Source organism: Phaethon aethereus, assembly GCF_964289735.1.
Source record: "Phaethon aethereus genome assembly, chromosome: 3".
NCBI classification, from domain to species: domain Eukaryota; kingdom Metazoa; phylum Chordata; class Aves; order Phaethontiformes; family Phaethontidae; genus Phaethon; species Phaethon aethereus.
In genome coordinates, this window is record NC_138576.1 from 6,160,626 (window position 1) to 6,179,771 (window position 19,146).

At 38.6% G+C, this 19,146-nt stretch overlaps 2 protein-coding genes across 4 annotated transcripts in view; one reads left to right on the forward strand and one right to left on the reverse strand.

Annotated features, from left to right (window-relative positions):
* Positions 1-6,478, reverse strand: part of SUPT3H (SPT3 homolog, SAGA and STAGA complex component) — a gene marked incomplete at both ends in the record, with an annotated part of 279,215 nt that extends 272,737 nt beyond the window's left edge. For both annotated transcript variants that reach the window (XM_081997936.1, XM_081997935.1), the window contains one exon: positions 6,384-6,478. In XM_081997936.1, the coding sequence (XP_081854062.1) occupies positions 6,384-6,478 (95 nt within the window). The remainder of the gene's footprint in view (positions 1-6,383) is intronic.
* RUNX2 (RUNX family transcription factor 2) overlaps positions 1-19,146 on the forward strand; it is a gene marked incomplete at its 5' end in the record, with an annotated part of 226,223 nt that overhangs the window by 28,564 nt on the left and 178,513 nt on the right. The gene's annotated exons all lie outside the window — the stretch shown is intronic.

The window sequence follows — 19,146 nt, forward strand, 5'->3', positions numbered from 1 at the left end:
CTGTCAGTAGACTGGTTATGGATCATATGTTATCTTAATTAAATATGTTAATCAACAGAACAGAACCACCACTGTGTTAACAAAACTGAAGTCCTTAGCTTAGTTCTTCCTTACTTGCTTCTTGTGATATATAGATGAGTAATGACACAAAATGCACATACATGCCTCTCTATAAAAATGGAGAGGTAAAGGACAGGAGAAAAATTATGAATATTGAGAAAGCATTCAAATACTTTAGTAACAGGGATCACGTTCGGGATCCCAATAGTTGGGCAGACATGTCCAAAGACTCTTAATGGACTAAAGGTTTAAGAACGAGCCCAAATTCTTTCTGAGTCTCTCCCACAATTTGCTACATGTCAAAAAAGAAAAAATAGGCTATAAATAATATATTTATAAATAAAAAGAGCATATGAAGATTTTATTAAGATCTCTATTGCACACTAACACAACACTGGAGTATATTACAGATGAGTACAAGCTGCAAGCTGGAAAATGTTGCAATGAGAACCGCACTTGAAATAACTGACGTTCACTGTCTGGAAAGAAACAAGCAATTAGTAGCAATATTAAATTTGATATTATATCAATGGATACTATTATTTTAATACTAATTACAGCAAATATAATTAATAACCAGAAAGCCTTACATGAACACAATAAAAACATTTTCTCCACTACCTCCATCATTAAATTTATCTTTAGAACCTTGTAACATCAAATTTTGATTTTTGGTATGAAGCCTACCTTAAGCCCTAATTAAGAAACTAGGTTTCATGTATAGTATATACATTAAAGTTACATACAAAAAGGTGGGGAAAAGCAGCTTTTAATGCACTTAATTCAGAATGTTACCAGACACAGCCTGGGCACTGTGGCTGAATATAGTTCAGCCTCTTGATTCAGCTTAAGTAATGTATTGTCAAGCTGATGATTCATGTTGCCACAAGTCTGGAAGATAAATATGGCCACCCATTTACTTGAACTATGTATTTTTATGAAGTTTTGGTATCAGAAAAGCATCCAATTTAAGTAGATATTTAAGGTTTTCTTCCTATAGCTGCATCCTCACAGGTGCTTCCCTGCACATCAAATGAATTCCAGTAACTTCAGGAACACTTTCCATGGCCCATACGTGCATCCACAGTGATGGTCTTCAAGCTAGGGCTTCAAACCACAGGAACAACAAAAATAAATCAGTTCCTCACATATTTGCATTTTGCTCTGAACTAAAGCTTCCTGCATTTTCAACCAGCTTGTGTTAATGTGGTTATACAGCCTACCATCACCAATGATGCTGCACATTGAGGCACAAAAAAATGCAGTAGGCAATAAACATACTCTAATATGGAAGTTTAACTAACTAGTACTTTATACAATATAATTCAAAGATCTATCATCAATTTGGAGCCCAATCCTACAAGTGTTTAGCTGTCATAAAATTACTGAAACATGCAAAACTAAACACCGGGTTGTCTGCAGGATCAAGCTGTAGGGTGTAGGAAACTGAAGTGTTTGATTCATTAGTTTTAATTACGTTTGCCATTGGAAAATCTTAATACTTTAAAAAAACATATGAGTATGTTGATAACTTAAACTAATCTTGACTTAATCTATGGCTTCTGTTCCCTCTGTATATGAGTTTTCAGGGAAAGAAAACCCCACACCGAATCAATAAAAACAATTTCTCAAGTAACTTCAGATCACAGTAATAAGTATTTTTGTAAATAGTTAAAATAGCTTAGAAAAATCCAGATATTTTACTAAGAGGAAAAAAACTCTCTCTGCAAATTGTTCAACACAAGTAGTGCTTATATTACAAAACAGATGATCTCAGCCAAATTATGAATTTTAATGGCTACTGTGAAATCATCACGGTTGTGAATCTACTGGGCAGAACTACAATTCAAGTGCAACTGACCTAAGGTTAGCAGTTAGTTTGGAAACAGTTTGTAGATCAGCCAAATGAAGCTATATAAAACAAACCTCAGCAAAACAAACTAGATGTGCTGAAAATCTTTTTTAAATTATTAAAAGCTACTGCTTAACCATAGTTAACAAGTTCTGTGATAACATCATAAAATATCCAAATACAAATAAAGAATGTGGGAGTCAAAGCAAAAATCTACATAGCATTATGCTCTTTTAAATTCCACGGTCTTAACAATTGAAAGCTAAACATATTAGTGAAAAAGGTAGTGACTGTAAATTGATATGGGACAGTGTGATACTTTTCTTTAACTCCGTATTCCTTTTAAGGTAATCAGCATGTTAAGTTCTATCATCAGTTACACTTAATATCATTTACACAGGCATTAGACATCATACAGAACATATATTTTTTTCATAACACAAACATTTCTTCAAGTCCAAGTAAATATTTTAAACATTCTTAATGGAAAAACAGAACCATTTTTTCAGTAAATATATATATTTATACTATGAAAAACTTTTATACATTTTAAGACAGCTTTTCTGCAGTATTTTATGATTTCATTTCAAGACTACTAAACATTTCCTGCCTTCTCAAATCAGAAAAATATTTGTGAGCTTATCATAAAAACATAATTCGACAAAAGGATTCAGCTCAGCCTCTAACACTGTGCTTCAAAAATAGGTGCATCATATGTAACAGATGTAGCATATGAATAACCTCCTCACCTTAAATGGGATTACTCACAAGCTTAACATTACCTATAAATCTAAGCATTCCAGGGAAATCAAACTCTGACTCAACACCTAAGTGCTGTAAATTATAAACTAATCAAAGATACCACCTTCAGACTGTGATCACTGTTATCCACAGACTTCCAGATCTCACTACTGGGTTATAACAGGATTTTGTATTCTACTTCGAAAAGATAGTTTCTCTGTGTTCCTTCTGCCTTTTAAGTCCCTAACATCCAACGGCCCATTTTTTAACATCAGCACAAACTACCAAATGCCATGCTGGATTAGCACCCAATGCCCCTACGTGACTTATTTCTCCCAAATCCATCTTCTTGCTGCACACATTTTTTTGTTGAGAAAGGCAGGACAAGATGAAGTTACTCTTCATATTACTCCATATGGATGACAATTCATAGGAAATAGGTGGTCCTACTCAGCTTCACAATAACAAACTATGCAGACATAGTCTCTATTTTCTTTTCTTTAAGAAAGTTGTTACCTTTTTTGCACTGTAATGCTCCAGCCTTTACTATTTCCCAGGATCTTAAGATGTCATCATGGATTTGTTATAAATTGCCTAAATGGGAGAATCTGTACCTTTCTAAATTACGTAGCTTATAAAAAAATGGCAGCTTCTGTCAGAGCCTGGAAAGTTCTTTTAAAGGGGTAACTTCATTTTGCTGTCCTGGCCAAAAGAAACAGTTGTCATTTTTTCTCCACATGGTTCATCCCTGGCAGTTTATCATTGCAAAAGTCTCCTTTTTTTTCCCAGCAAACAATAATGATGTAACTTTCAATGTGCTCGTTACATTCAAGAAATTTCTTCAGTTACTACTAGCTTAATGAAACTGAAAACTGTTACTCTAAAGCACAGAAGATCTGTTTGCATAGCTTTCAAAGTGTAACTGCACCGGTTCTGAAGCAAAAGGAAAATGTCTATTTCTTCCATTTATATGGCCAACAATAACTTCTACGTTCTGACAGAATCATGTGTATACTGGCGGGGAGGGTAGTTTCAAAATATTTTATCAGGAAGTCCACAATTAAATAAAATGCAGGCTCCCTAAATACTGATCCGAATTGATACACAGGCTTCTTTGACTCCAAACTTCACGGCTGCTCTTTTGTTTTTTAAACAGTTACAGTTATTTTCTCCACCAAGAACAATACTTATATTTTCCAGTGTAGATGGCTATAATAGATACGAACAATAACTGAACAGAATTCTCTTGAATGAGAGAACTAATATTTTTCTATCTAAAAGAACTCAATACACCAAACCACTGGGTTTGTAACAAAGTACTCATCTACTTTAGAAGATTCAATGCACAGGAAACAGTTCATTATCTCATTTACATTATACTGAAAAATACTCTAGTGGAGTGTATCCCATACTCCACTTAACAATCTAGAAGTCTCTTAAGGACATCTAGCTGAAAACAAATTGCACCTTCTACTTTTGGACAGGGAACTCTTTGTAGAATTTAAGAGGCAAGTAATTCCTTTCATATCTACTGCCCATATCGCAATTCAAATCAGAAAACATTACACGACAGCAAAGATGAATCTACAATGTATGACAGAACAAGCAAGACTGCACTCTTCTCACCCTCATTTAATCTGTGTAAAATCCTGTGTCTCTTAAAAGTAGCAGCAAGGAGCCAGGGGAGATTGTGAGGAACAGGTTGAGTGTGAGAGATCTGGGAAAGCTGGAGGACTTGCACTGTCATGCCCATAACTGACCAAAACAAAAGAAAGGCAGTTCAAACGTAGCCTAAAGTGACTTAAAACACTTTTTTGTTCCTAAATGAGCTCCTGCACAAATACAAAAGAAGTAAAAACAAAGAGTGCATCTAGTATTATACAGCAATACTAAAATGTTAAATATTTCCATTACATTAAAAAGCCAAACACAGTTTTTAGGCAGGTAAATAATTATTTCAAGCCTCCACAGATAACACTAACTTCTTTATGGTTGTAGAAGGCAACTGGCACCAAAAAAAAAAACTTTATATATATATTTATAAATAAACTAAAAATAAAAATAAAGCTTTAACATTCTTCCTATCCTAATTGTCAGCTCTAACACAACGGAACAGGGAAGGAGCAGAGTAGAACTTTTCAGATACAACTATCTAAACTTGCAGAAGGTAATATATTAAAAGCCACATGCAAATAAATTATTAGATATTCAATGATTAATGACCTAAAGTAAAATGATCAAAAGGATAGTATCATTGTAACATTCAGAATGCATCCATAATTTTAGTAACAAAGATTCCCCTGTCATTAAGACATAGTTAGGCATCTGTGGGTCAGAAGGTAGATGCTGTGACTATTTTGATTTTTATAGAGATGATTAAAAATTAATTAAAAAAACATGAAGCAACACTGTAAAAAGCTCTCAAATATTGAGTGTTTTCAATGATCCTACCAAAGTAAAGATCAGTAGCCCAAAATTAATTCCCTGTTACGCTCATCCTACTTTACCCTATCTTAAACAACATCCTGGACAGTCTTTCAGAGCTAAGACTAGAGAAAAGAGCTAATGATTACCACTATCTTTTGAAACCACAGATTTATGTCTCAGTACGCTGGGACTAGCTTTCTTCATTTCATTTTCAATTCTGACAAATGAACATAGGGAAAAATCCTTTAAGACACTTTTGCAAGATTAAAGCAAAGCTCCCTTTTATGTGCAGCTGACCTCAGCAACTGGCAGATGTGCATCCTCTCCTCTCCCCATGAGTAACATTCATAATCATATATTTTTTTAAAAATGCACAATTTAGACATGAGCAATGCCAAGCTATCTGCTGCCTCAGAGGTTAGATATCTTTTAGCTCTAGGTTGAAATATTCTTTAAAGTGTTTGATAAATCAGGAGCACGAATCCACACAGAAACAAGCTCAGTACTTCCCCCCTGCCCCCATCATGACAGTACAGTGTCTTGGACACACATAGAAAGGGGAAAAAATTCCATATAGTGGCAGGTGAAACTTTTTGATTAATTTGTTGCTTTCCACAAAATGAAGATTCGCAGTCAGCCCAGCGTAGTAGGTTACCAGTCAAGACAAAGACTTTTACAAAAGGAATCCTTCTGATTATGAAAGTATCTTTAAGACTGACAAAAACCACCTGTTTAAATAACATTGAAGGTTTTACAAGCTATAGACTACAAAATCTTATAATAGAAACCTAGCTACAAGCTGTGATAAGACTCCACTGTTAATTTACAACAACAAATAACCTACCTTTTTAACAACCTTACTCCCTATCTGCCAAAACCCAGTTATTTAGAACTGTTCCATATCTTAATTTCATCACCAATATTATGATCTCAGCAGTCTACCTCTCTGTATTAGTACTGAAAGATGGTAACACAAAATATTTACCTAAATAAGCATATATGACAACAGCAAGCTTAGCTTGCTGTGATGAAGGACTGAGAAATATAGGTCTCTAATGACTTTTAAAGTAGTATTGAAAAAGCATTTCTTTACTCAGCAGGACTTTCCTTTCAGTACAGCATTTGTTTTTTATTTAACTCATCTCTGAATGTTTTGCAAATCAGAAGTAAAATAACTAACATTTCCATCACTAATACCTGCTCTTTCCCCCCACCCCCATCACCCTTACACACATTCTAAGAAACCAGCTAAAAGAGGCATACAAAATGTAGATATTACCAGATATTTTGACTGATTACTTACATCATACTTTGCAATTCAGGCGTAAAGCTTGTCGATTTTCTTCCACCACTTGAAGAGACAATCGCTGACATCGGGCTAGCCACAGTGCTGCTCATCTGAGTAAACAAAGAAATAACAGTATTTAAAATACTTATATTTTATATTAAAGAGAGCATATGTGTCCTTCACACTAGGTATTCAAAAGGGAAGAAAAGCTTTTTGGGGGTAGACTTGAATGCAAAGACTGCATGCAAAAAGAAGCCTGAGACACTGTAGAATACATAGGAGAGTTGATGTTTACTGTAACCAAAGTGTTGGAAATGGATGCTATTTTTAAAAATATCATCTCAGCAACTGATTTAGAGGTACCCTAGGAGCACCAATGAAAAAGTATTACAATAAAAACACTGTCATTCTGGAATACATGGTATTCCTAGACACCAGTATCTTGATACCCAAAGCATCCTTTTATATTCCTGCAGTATCCTAAGCACTAGTAAGTCACATCCCCACTGACTCCACCAAGACCAAGAGCAGTAACACAAAAATTTCAGAAAAAGACAGATAAAACTTGATGAGCACCAAGATCACAAGCTTCCTTTCTAAAAACGTCAGCTTTATGTACACATATTACTTAAATCTTCAATACAGAAATGCGTTAGAGTGGGACCTGAACATCATCATAATATTTATATGACTAAAGGTACTATCTTTATACAAAATGTTTTATGGCTTTTCTATACAAATTTCTCATTAAAAACACCAAAACAAACACAGGACAGTACTACTCTTATTCTATGAGTTGACTAACACATCTACATTTTCCTCTTTAATAAAAGGCAAGTCAAATGCCCTTAAATAATTTCATTTTTTTTAGTAACTTCATTTACTAAAACACTCACAAATCAGAATTTATCTAATTATGGAAAACTCTATAAATATAGAACAGGGAGTTTAATTTTTCCCCTTCAAGAAATTTTTAACAAAGAACTGCACACACTATGTAAGTCTCCTGATAAACAGAACCTATTCCCAACACATTTCTTCCTCTTCTAGTTTGCTGCACACTAGTAACAGTTCAGTTCTGCTGCTCATTTCTTGTACTATATAGTAGTAGCAGTAGTAATGACAATAAAAATCATTTGTTAATATAGTTTCCTTTGCTGTAAGGCCTCTAAAGGGATCCTACCTTTCTCCACTTTTAAATTTTACAGTTAAGATAGATTTCTAAAGAACAATTTAAAAGTGCATGACCAGATTTATATTACATGCCATTAAAAGCACTGCAATCAATCACAAATATTATGCTTTGGTTTAAAAAAAACAAACTTGTAAAACTCTAAATACAAAGCTTAAGATACTTTCTAAAAGTAACAAAAGAATTAGTGTTTTGAAAAGCTAATGACATAACACCATAAGGATGAAGAACAAATTAAGAAGTTTATGCATTTAGATATAACTTTACTTTTTTTATTAATGCTTTCAAGTAGATGTTCACAGAATTCTGTTCATCTTCAAGCAGATTTTAATTTAGGTCCCCATCCTGCAAGCACTTATGCACATGTGTAACTTTAATCACAAGTTTACTCCCACTGAAGTCTGATTTTAATCACATGAGTAGTTACACACAAGGCTCAAGTGTAGGCAGGATCCTGCCATAATAAGCAGTTACCAAAGAGTCATATAATCTAAACAGTTAAATTAGTGAGTCTATTAAAAAAAAAAGTAAAAAACATCTGTAAGATGAAGGAAGGTGGCAGAGTATTTCTACAAAAGCTTTATGTACACATGGAAGGGAGCGAAGAGGAAGTTGCAATGGCACCCAGGAATTGGCCAAAAATTTGGTAATTTATACGTGTTTTACTGTTCATTATTTGATTGGGACAGATTACAATTTATTTTAGTAGCTATATATTGATATCTAATTATCACAGTATCAATATTTGTAAATACAAATTAATACACTGGAAATTCTGTATTTTATCTAGACCTTAGAGAAAGTTCTTAGGGGAACATCTCAGTTAATACTTTCTAAAACAGCTACAGAAAAAATCCTGAAACATACCAAGCATATGTGCCATAAAGTTTAAAAACTGAATAATATACAAACACTTAAGGGGCTTTTTAAGTTTTTTTTTTTTTTTCCCCCAAACTAATTACATCATTTAAAGCATATGGCTATTTTGGTTTTAAATCCAGGGCAGACATTTTGCTTTATCCATGAGGTTCTGTTCTCTTAATTTATGAAGCATTCCCCCAGAATTCCCAAAAAACATAGGGGACAATTCCACAGTTGCCTCCTCACTGCGTAACACTTGTGAAACACTCGTGATTCACGCATGTCCAATTTTGGAGTAAACACTTTTTAAGGTTCACTGCCCTCCAAGTGGACAAGAACGGTTTAATTAAAAAAACTTGGCTGCACATCTGGATAAGTATCAGTAGGTTTGAGAGCTGAAAGCTTATCAGCTACTACTCCACTAAAAACTTGGGTCTTCCTATTGCCACCAAATGATTTAACTTTCAAATCAAGCAGGTGTACAGCATTTTCTTGACATAAAAAACCAACTGCTTGTCAGGCTTCATCAGACCCTTTACAATAATTACTTCCACAGCCCACATTTTGTTTGATGGTTTAGATAATTAACTTCTTTACACATCAAAGTCCCATCATCCGTATGTTCTATTTCCTTTCTTCCGGACATTTTTAAAAAAAAAAAAAATCATTCAAAAGCAGAAGCATTCTCAAATCAATTTTCTTCAATAAGTACAGCTAACATGGAACTGAAAAGCCTACTGTAATCTTCAATGGGTCAATATACTGTATTTATTTTAGCTCCAAACTGAAATGCAGCTGTTTGCCATATTCCACAAAATGAATTCAGATGTTCAGATTAGGTCACAGATTATTTCAACATGCTGTATTTTAATCATGAACTCTAGCAAGAAGATAACTTCTTATTAACACTATTTGGACTAGTACTTATGAGTTGCTATCCAAACAGACCCAGCTTTTACAAAGTAAAATATTGCAACTGAATGTATAATAAAAAGTATACATGAAAAGGTATTTAAATATCTATATTAATGATTTTATAAGCACCTACTGTAATCTCAATGTCTTTTACATTGAAGAGTCACAACAGAAAACGGTACTCTTTCCATATGAATCGGCAGAACAAAAAAAAAGACTTCTCCATCGAGGGAAACAAATTCTGCCATTTCTCATCAAGTTTAGGCCCATCCTCCTCACCCAGGTAAGATACCTGGGCAGACTTTCATTTCATTGCCATCCTTCACATCCACATCCACTCCGAAATTACCAAGCGATACTAACTCACAGTGATGTTTGCACAATCAATAAGCCATCTGTATAACCCATCTACTTATTCAAGATCCAGTTGAGAGATGTATAAGAATTGAAATTCTACTGCTCCTAACACTTGAATTTAATATACAGGCTATACATTTAGCTCGTAACTGTAGAGCACCAAATCTCCAAGATATTTCATATCGTTTGGGATATACATACATAGTCTTAAAATAAATATATACGCACAGTCAGCAACTCCATCTTTTGACATACTACTCAAATACCTTCACCAACCACTACTACCAAAATGTCGCATGAAGAACTAAGAGAAGGGCGCAATCCACACAGTCACTACAGAACAGTCCTCCACTACACCTGTTCAATAGTTGATCTAAACTCAATCAGAAAGAGCAGATATTACTACAGCTTTCACCTCACCAAAGAAAAAAGAAAAAGAAAGAAAGCAAAAGAAAGGAGAACATAAGTCTAAACTGGGACAGTTTAAAACAAAAGTGGATTCTCACAGATTTTTATCTGGTGTCTGTTATAGGCTAAAGAAGGTGCAGAATTACCAAAATAAGCAGTGTCCCTGCATAAATTTTTACATTATATAACACACTAGAGTAGAATTTACTGTCATGATGACTTAATTCATCAAACATACATCTAATGTGGTTACTGCATCAGTCCTCTTTTCTTGCCTTTCATAAATACATTTTGCATATAACCTGAAACTATGCAAAAATGTAAAGACTGACATTTTCATGTATATAAACCCAAGCAAAACAGGAAGGAAATAAAAGCCCAGATGACTGTGAATTAACACAAAATTAAAATTAATGCTTTTGTTTTCACACTCTACTTCAGAGTAATTAGATTAACTAGTCTGCTACCACTGAGTATTTTACTGCATGCATGGCCTCACCAGCAGACGAGTATAAAATAGAGTCTTCTAGGATTAGAGATGTAAGAACTTAATTAACTACAGGAAATACAGATTTTTGTTAGCACACTTCTTTTAAAAAACAAAAACACAACCATAAACCCTGTTGAACACATGTAAGACTAGTGTTCTAAGTGGATGCTCAGAATTATTAAAAAAAAATAAAAAATAAAAAGCTTAAAAACATAACCAAATACCTGAATCCATATATTGTTTTGCTGATCAACCAGTTGCCCAGTAGCATGGAATAACTAAGTGTTGAATTAAAACACTAAGTGCTTAAATTGTCCTGAGCTGTTCAAGTAGGCTAGAACTAGAAACACTCTAAAGGGTTTCAGACAAGCACAATGCACAGACGACCTAGATTTTTAAAAACAAATGAGTGATTGAAAATGTATAATGAAACTCCTTTATCGTCCTCTAACCTGTTCAGGTCCAAAAAATCAGCTTCTTGGGTAACAATGGGCTTTGCTTACAGGCAGTAAGATTAATAACTTCCATATTCCCTAAACACAGCCTCTTAAAAGCCAAGCAGATAAAGCAGAGACACAAACTTTCAAGAAACAGCCAGACCAAATCCAGGACTAGAAGCAATCTGTGGGCAGGCAGTGACGCATCTGCATCAGGTCTGCACACAATAATGTTGTTCAAAGCTAGGGATGCAATCTCAGCTTTCTTTCATTTTTAATTAATTAACAAAGTATCACAAAGTAGACTGCATGCACTATTCATGCTAAGGAAAACACATTACATCTGCTACTGCTGCTTCCATTTATTACCTGATAGACTAGATGCTTATGATAGTTTTATTTTAAAGTGAATACCAGAAAGAAGTATTCATCTTATAGCTGTCAATGCACAGCCCAGCTTTCATCACCCAGACAAATAAGCATCTCAACTTTAACCATGGCACTTTTTCTTGGAACGAAACGTGCTTGGGAAGTCCATGTGAATACAAGGAATACAACTGCACATCATTTCCCCCTTTCCATTTATAAGGCAACTCATTCATTCCCATTTACAAGTACAGAAGAAACATGCATGTCTAATAACAAAGGGTAAAACAAATTATCAAATACATGTAGGCACAGATTTTGGCCCAAAAAATAAAATGCATCTTACTGATTTTACCTTTAAAACTGTCCTGTTCAACATCCCTGGAGATAAAATAATCCTTAATGTTCATTTCTACACCTCATAGGAAAGTATCTTTGTGCATTAGCTTTACCAAAGACCTTAAATGAAAGCAGTAAACAAGCACAACGCTCTCGCTGACTTTGCAGGGAAGGAAAAGTCACTAACTAACTACAGACTAAAGCATAACATTTTGACTATATGCGGCCTAACAATCACTGTATTTTACTTGAAATGACTCCGCATGCCCTCGTATTTTAAGCTATTATTTGTCCATCCATGAGTTAGACATGACAGTTATTTAAGCCCTTTCTGAAACAGACCACAGCCTGGTCTGGACTACTGAAAGAAAAATAGTCACATCTGTGTATTAATATATTTGAGACTGAGAAGCATACAGCATAATCTTACATGAGAGGTATGCCTCCACATCTGGAGATGTTTACAAACACTTCTCTCATCGAGTTTCTAGCTCTAGTCTAATCAGAGCTCTGTCCTTCCCCAAAGTGATTTATTTATTTTTAACCAAAAGAGCAGGGAAAATGAATCTCATGTATATGCCCACCTCCCTCCGAACTGAACGCGCAGCATTTTTTGCAGAACTCCATGGCCACATTTGGCAGTTAATGGCACTGCAAATTAAGCACCAATGACTTTTCCTTCCTTCCCAAAAGTGCTTTAACAAAACAGCGTAAGGACCAGACAACCTGTAACCAACAGCGAAGTCTCCATAGCTTCCCGAATCTGGCTCCTGTAACCATAACTTCATTTGGACTGGTAATTATTTTTTCAAAATACATTATTTTCATAGTACTCTGAATCTTCCATACCAATTATTTAATAATTGTATAGCCATGCAGTTTAGCAACCATGACCTGCCTGACTGACAATTTTCAGTAAAGCAAATAAGGTGTGCTTGCAAGTCCTGTGATAAAAAATGGCTTCAAGTCATTAGGAACTTGCCTACTTGACTCCAGCGTGCAAAGATGAACAGACCCCAACCTGTAACTTAATGAGGATTTTGCTTTTTCTGAAGAGTAAAACATTCCTATATGAATATGCAGATGTCAAGTTAGTTCTGCCAGTATGCTTTACTGCTCGTTTGCCAACAAGCAAATCCATTAGTCATCGTGGTTTCTCATCTCCCTTTAGTTCCATCTCAAGTAACTTAAAATTTAAGGTTTTGCTAATGCAGTTGGATTCTCTGTAAAGCACAACAAAGTTTACCCCCTTACCATTAGCTTTAAACTATACTTTCCTGGGTATAATTTCTCTCTCTGACTTTCACCTGTCTTCATCTGTTCAACTCCTTTCAAGATGGCGTTATCTTCCCAACCTATCACACTGATTACATCAATCCTCCTTCTTTCACATCACCCTCAGCTTGTTTGGTTCCCTATTTGAAACACAATTAAAATCATTTCATAATATAGTTCCACCCTGATCTTAATTGAACAGTCTGGCATATAAGGAATTTCATACTTTGCCCCATTGCTGCCCTTAAGTTAAAGCATCAATGTATTTATCAAAAATTCCTACTCAACTAGCCAAATACTTCGCTGAGATAATAACTTTCTCCAATTCCTCTCCTTTCCAAAAAATCACTGCTCGCCATTCTAAGTCTAAACTCTCAAAAGCAGGAAACGTCTACCTCCATTGTTGCTTATTTGCACAACACCTAACACAAGGAAAACTACAGGAAAAACCGCCACAGCTTTAATATGAATTACAACCATGAACATTAGCTCTTAAGAAGTAGGTCTAACAGTAAGTCAGTAACATTCAGGACACCAACCCCTTTCAGAGATCTCACGGTCACAGATACGTCCAATAGGTTTCTGCTAAAATGTATTCCTGTTTACTTGAAAATACACATTCTTCTTCGCTTCTTAAGCACCTGATTTTTAAAAGCACTTAACACTGGAGAGCTGTATTAGTAACTCTTATGATTTACGCAAGAGATGCTAGCAAGAGTTAGGCCAATACCTAGGTGCTTCAAATCACCTCTTTCATACAAGCTCTTGGCCTCTTTTTACCATTACTGTTACTTCTTCTATGACAGTTTAAGGAGCTGTGTGAACTGGAAACTTTGCAGTTGACTCTGTGAATGTCTGATTGTAATCAAACGTAATACTTCAAATGTATGCAAAATACAGGGGTAGAGAAAAGCCAAAGATTATTTATAAAGAGAAATTTATTCTGTGTTAGCTTGCAGATGAATACTTGCTAAGATTACTTCAAATTAACGATGACTACACGTAGCACTCTGAAAGCCAAGTATCTGAAACACAGATTACAGATCTAATCAATATCATTTTCAGTACCTTTGACATGCAGTTTTCTGATCAGCTCCAGATAAGCTCATAACTGAGTCTGAACCTCTGCCTGGTTCCATGAGAAACAGGCCTAACTAGTTTCCTTTTCTTTACTTACTTTGTATATCTACACATTTGGATATTTCACAATTGCAACAAGAGCATCAACCCAATTAGTTACTGTGGTATAATTACACTGCTTGGGTTTGGCCTCACACCTTGAAACACCCTTGCAATAATGACCTAGAAAGACACTGTCTAGCTGGTCTCTTGCTCGAGGGCAAAGAACGACAATAACATCATGAACAATATTGAGTGGTGCTCTAAACTATTAGATGTAAGTAATTCTTAAACCACTTGTAGCTTACTAAATTACAGCTTGCTCATGCTGAAAAGTTACTAATTGACTAATCAAATTTCAGACAGCTCCATTCTGTCATTCAGAATTGAACCCATGAGAGCAATTCAGTTGGTTATGACACTCCGAGACTTAGCAAATAATTTAAAGGCTACTGAATCCTGTTAAACCTTAAGCAATTTTTCCCCAATCATATACTTGAAAATCATGAGTAAAAAGCATAGAAGGATTTCTTGTTTACGTCTCAGAGATATGACTTCAAGTTTTTCCTCCTGACTTTTTTAGAATATTCTGGTTAGAGCCCAAGTTTTTCTTCAGAATCATCACAGCTAAGAATTTCTTTACCTAAATGAAAATTAACATTTGGAGACTTTAACAAGACTCACAGAGATGGGGCTTTCAGAAAACCATAAATAATCCTACAGTTGGAAATGCTACTTTCAACATCAGCATTCCCATCTGCACAGCAACAATACACAGGACAAAAAGGAACTAAAATAAAGTAAAATCTGATTTCCATATTAGTAACATGCAAACATAGGCCTGTGCAAAGTCCACCAAAGTTAACAGAAAGACTGACACTGCCTTCCATACCACCTGGATCTGGCCAACAATGGAGAAAGATATGCAAAAAGTGAGAAAGGGAGGGTGCACTGCACCCTGCCAAGTCAGTTAGCACTGCGCAGGGCACAGTGCTTTCAGCCAAAGCAAAACAGAGGCCTGTACCAAGAAAAGAGAATGATGTGGGAGTTAGATCAAAGACTTCAAAAGAAAATTTAAGCACATCACTAACACCACTGCAAACCTTGAAATAGATTCACTCCTAGGAAATTAAATGTCTCACAATAATCATTTATACTAATGCCGTACAGCAAACTTGGTTGTCCGCAACGTCAGGTTCTTACCTCCCCTTCACATACACAGTAATAAATATTTTGCATGTATATTGTGCTTTGCATTCATAGACTGAAAAGCATTCATCCGCATAATTTCTAGGAACTTACAAGCAACTGATCTGTACATAGGACATATAAAAAATATAGTTAGTAAGTGGCAAAACCACTTACACAGCCTACACAGAGAAGTATTCTTCTGGACTACCTGTTATTCCTAAATTTTTAGCATTTACCAGTAATTCCTATAAGGACTAATAATTTCTATCAGCAATATTACAGGATTCCTATTAATAAACGAGCAGGCCTGCTTGTGCAAAATAAAAAAAAAAATCCACTTCCTCCAGAGAAAAATTAAACTACTGACATATCACAGCATCAGAGTGACAAGAAGAAATTAGTAATACCAAACAGTACATGGCATACTGCAGGCCCAAGCCTGGCCTCTGCCACATAATCTTAAATCTACAACAAATACTAATAAAAAAAAAAGTCTAGAAACACCTTCAAGAGTAGTTGCAAGACAATAAAGCAAACAGGGCAGGGTCCAATGTGTCTAACAATGCTGCAGGCCACGAGAAAACCTGTCACAAGAGTGAAACAGGGCAAAAGCTGCTCTCTGCGACCTCCCAGCAGCAGCGACCCCCGGTCTAGCACTTCCACCCAAAATCGCACGGTCTGGAGGCTGCGGAGCTGGCAGCGAGCTGGCAGCCAGGTACCAGGCAGCGTCGCTGCCTGGGCTGAAGGCAGGGCCGCTTCGCAGCATCTCGGCTTCGACACCAGAGCCGTTGGCTTTACGCGGAGGAGCCCCTTCGCAAGGCCGCCGGCCATGTACCCCCGCGGCGGTTACGCTTCGCAGGCAGCTGCTCACATCTGGCCAGCGCGACCTACGAAACGCAAAACCGCCAACACAGACGGAGTTAGCAGAAGCCCCCGCGCCCACAGGCACCCACCGGCACCAGCACCCACACCCCCAGCCCGCCGCCCCTCCCGCCGAGCAGCGCTTCACAGGTATCGCTGACAGGAACCCGCGAGGTTAACAGCTCTGAAGGCCCCAGAAATGAGCAGCCTTGCTAAGTTAGTTAACAGCAACACATTCTCCAATTGCATGCCCTCCCTGGTGACTCACTCGAAGGCTCACCCCCGGGGATGGATGGATGGATGGATGGATGGATGCGGAGGAAGCCGAGATGTGCAGGGGAAAAGGAAGAAAGGAAGGGAGGAAGGGAGGAAGAAAGGAGCAGCCTGCCTTGGTGGTGCCCAGTCCCCCCCACCCTGTGTGCGGCTATCCGAAAGGGGAAAGCGAGGGGCAGGAACTGAACCTCGTCCCTTCCCCTCCACGCGCTGCCCGGCCCGAGCCAAGAAAGGAAGGGGGGCGATAAACGGCGGCCTCTCTCTCGTTCGCTCTTCCCCCCCCGCCCGCGCCGCCGCCGCCGCCACGGCAGCTGCAGCTCCGGCGGTGAGCCGCACACGCTGCGAGGGGGGGGAAAATGGCGCCGCCCGCGGAGGGGAGGGGCCGGTTCCGCCACACAGCGGCCGCGGCGCGCCGCCGCCTCCATCTGCTGTGTGGCAGCCGCGGCCTCCCAGGGCGAGGGGTGGAGCCGGGCGGGGCGGGACTGGCCGCCGCTTCCTCCTCCCCGCCGCCGCTCGCGTCCGCCCGCCGCGGGACTGCTCTCCCCGGCCCGCCTCCCGCAGGTGCTGCCTGGCGGCTGAGGCGGGGGCCGGGGCGGCCGTGGCCATCCTCCTTCCCCCTCAGCGCCGGGCGTCGCTGGAGGGTGGCGATAAGAGGCTTCAGGGCTGCTCCGAGTGCTAAAACCTGTGAAGGGTTTGGGGAGAGGGGGCTGGGCCCCCCGTAGCAGGGGGGGCTTACACAGGTGCCCAGCCTCAGTGCAGGGACCAGCGCACCCTCATCTCTGCAGCTACAGCACTGTAGAGGTGTTGGGAAATCGAACAGTTTCTCCCCCTCGCTGTGTAAAAAGGCCCTCTGGGTACATGTTTGACCTTGGAAATACCGGTGGATCCACACTGAGGGTGCTGAAACCCTGGCCCAGGCTGTCCAGAGAAGTGGTCGATGCCCCATCCCTGGAAACATTCCAGGTCAGGCTGGACGAGGCTCTGAGCAACCTGAGCCAGCTGCAGATGTCCCTGCTCATTGCAGGGGGGTTGGATGAGATGACTTTGAAAGGTCCTTTCCAACCCAAACCATTCTGTGATTCTATCTGTACCACGAAGTAGCAAGCAACCATACCGTTAATGGTTCGAAGCTGTGCCAGGGGGGATTTAGACTTGGCTTGAGGCAGCATTTACTGAGAGGGTGGTCAAACACTGGAACAGGCTTCCTAGAGAGGTGGTCGATGCCCCAAGCCTGTCCGGGGTTTAAGAGGCATTTGGACAGTGCCCTTAATAACATGTTTTAACTTGGTCAGCCCTGACTTGGTCAGGCAGTTGGACTGGATGATTATTGTAGGTCCCTTCCAACTGAAACAGTCTGTTCTATGCTGAGGTGGTTAAACGCATCGGGCCCGATAAATACCTTCCATCTATAAGCAGGGCCTGTGTTTTCCCTCTGATGCCTGGCAGCGGTGGCTTCCCCCTTCCTGCATCCTGTCAGCTCAGCAGGCTGATTGGGAAGGGCATGACCAGGCGAGCTGGAGCATTTAGCCTACCTTTCCTTTCTTCTTTTAACCCCTCCTTTCTTCTTTCAACCTTTTCTTTCTTCGACACCTCCTAATTGTAGGGTTTTGTGAGTTCAGTTAGGTCATTCCACTCATCAAGTACACGTGTGGGTTTGTTAGGAGACAGGCTGATTTGTACCATGGTATAAACTGGAATTAATAAATGTGACCAACAGAGGTAAGTGGAGTAACTGTTAGTGCTTTCCTGGCCACCGAAAGTCTTGCTTTTCTTGCAGGTTTGCAGGGTGTGTAACTTCCAAAGTTACGGTCTGTCTTTTGCTTTGCCCTTCTCCGTCCATTTTTAATTCAAATTCCTGCCTGCACACTGAACAGGATCCATATTATTTCTGCTAGGATTCATTCTAGGAAACTCACGGCTTAGAGACTTCGTAATTTTATGTACATCTTAGCATTTTACTTCTCTTCTTTTGAGGGATGAGAAAAGGAGGAAGGAGGAAGCTCTGGAAACCGGTGCACTGATCTTAACACTCTCGGGGCCACCTGAATTCCAACTTATTAGAAAGTCATCTTATTTTCTGCCTTTTTCCCTTAGCTTCCTTCTGCTACACTTACCTATTTTTTTTTTGGCTACCACTCAGTCCCCGTCCTTCTTACTACTTTGTATAAACACCCTATCGGTCCCCTCCGCGTTGCTGCCTGTCCATTCCTACCGCCCACATCAGCTTCAGAAAGACGAGGCGATTCTGCTGCTCGCTGCCGCGTGCTGCCAGCCTCTCTCCCTTCTGCTGTTGCTTACGATTATGCAAGTAAAGCCAATACCAGCCCAAGCACTGACGGCAACAGGGCAAAGCACCGAGCAGCTAAGATAATATCCTAGAGAACTGAGAGGCCTCGCATGGCTGATTCTTGCAAGCAGAGCGAAGTTTAGTTATTGCTGTGAGGAGGATGGCCTGAAATATCCCTTATTTTTATACATTTTAAAACACCTGGGCAACCCCAGCCAAAGCAAGACTATTGATAAGCATTTTCCTGGCAAAAAAAAACGAGAATCAAAGCATTCTGTCAAGTTATGAAAGACACTGCAGTCTTCCTTGAGACAAGTCAAGCTTTTAGCCAAATTCTGTGATTTGCCAAAACCTTACATTAAACTGAGGAAGTCAAGGCAGCATATTGCTGATATTTTTATGATGTG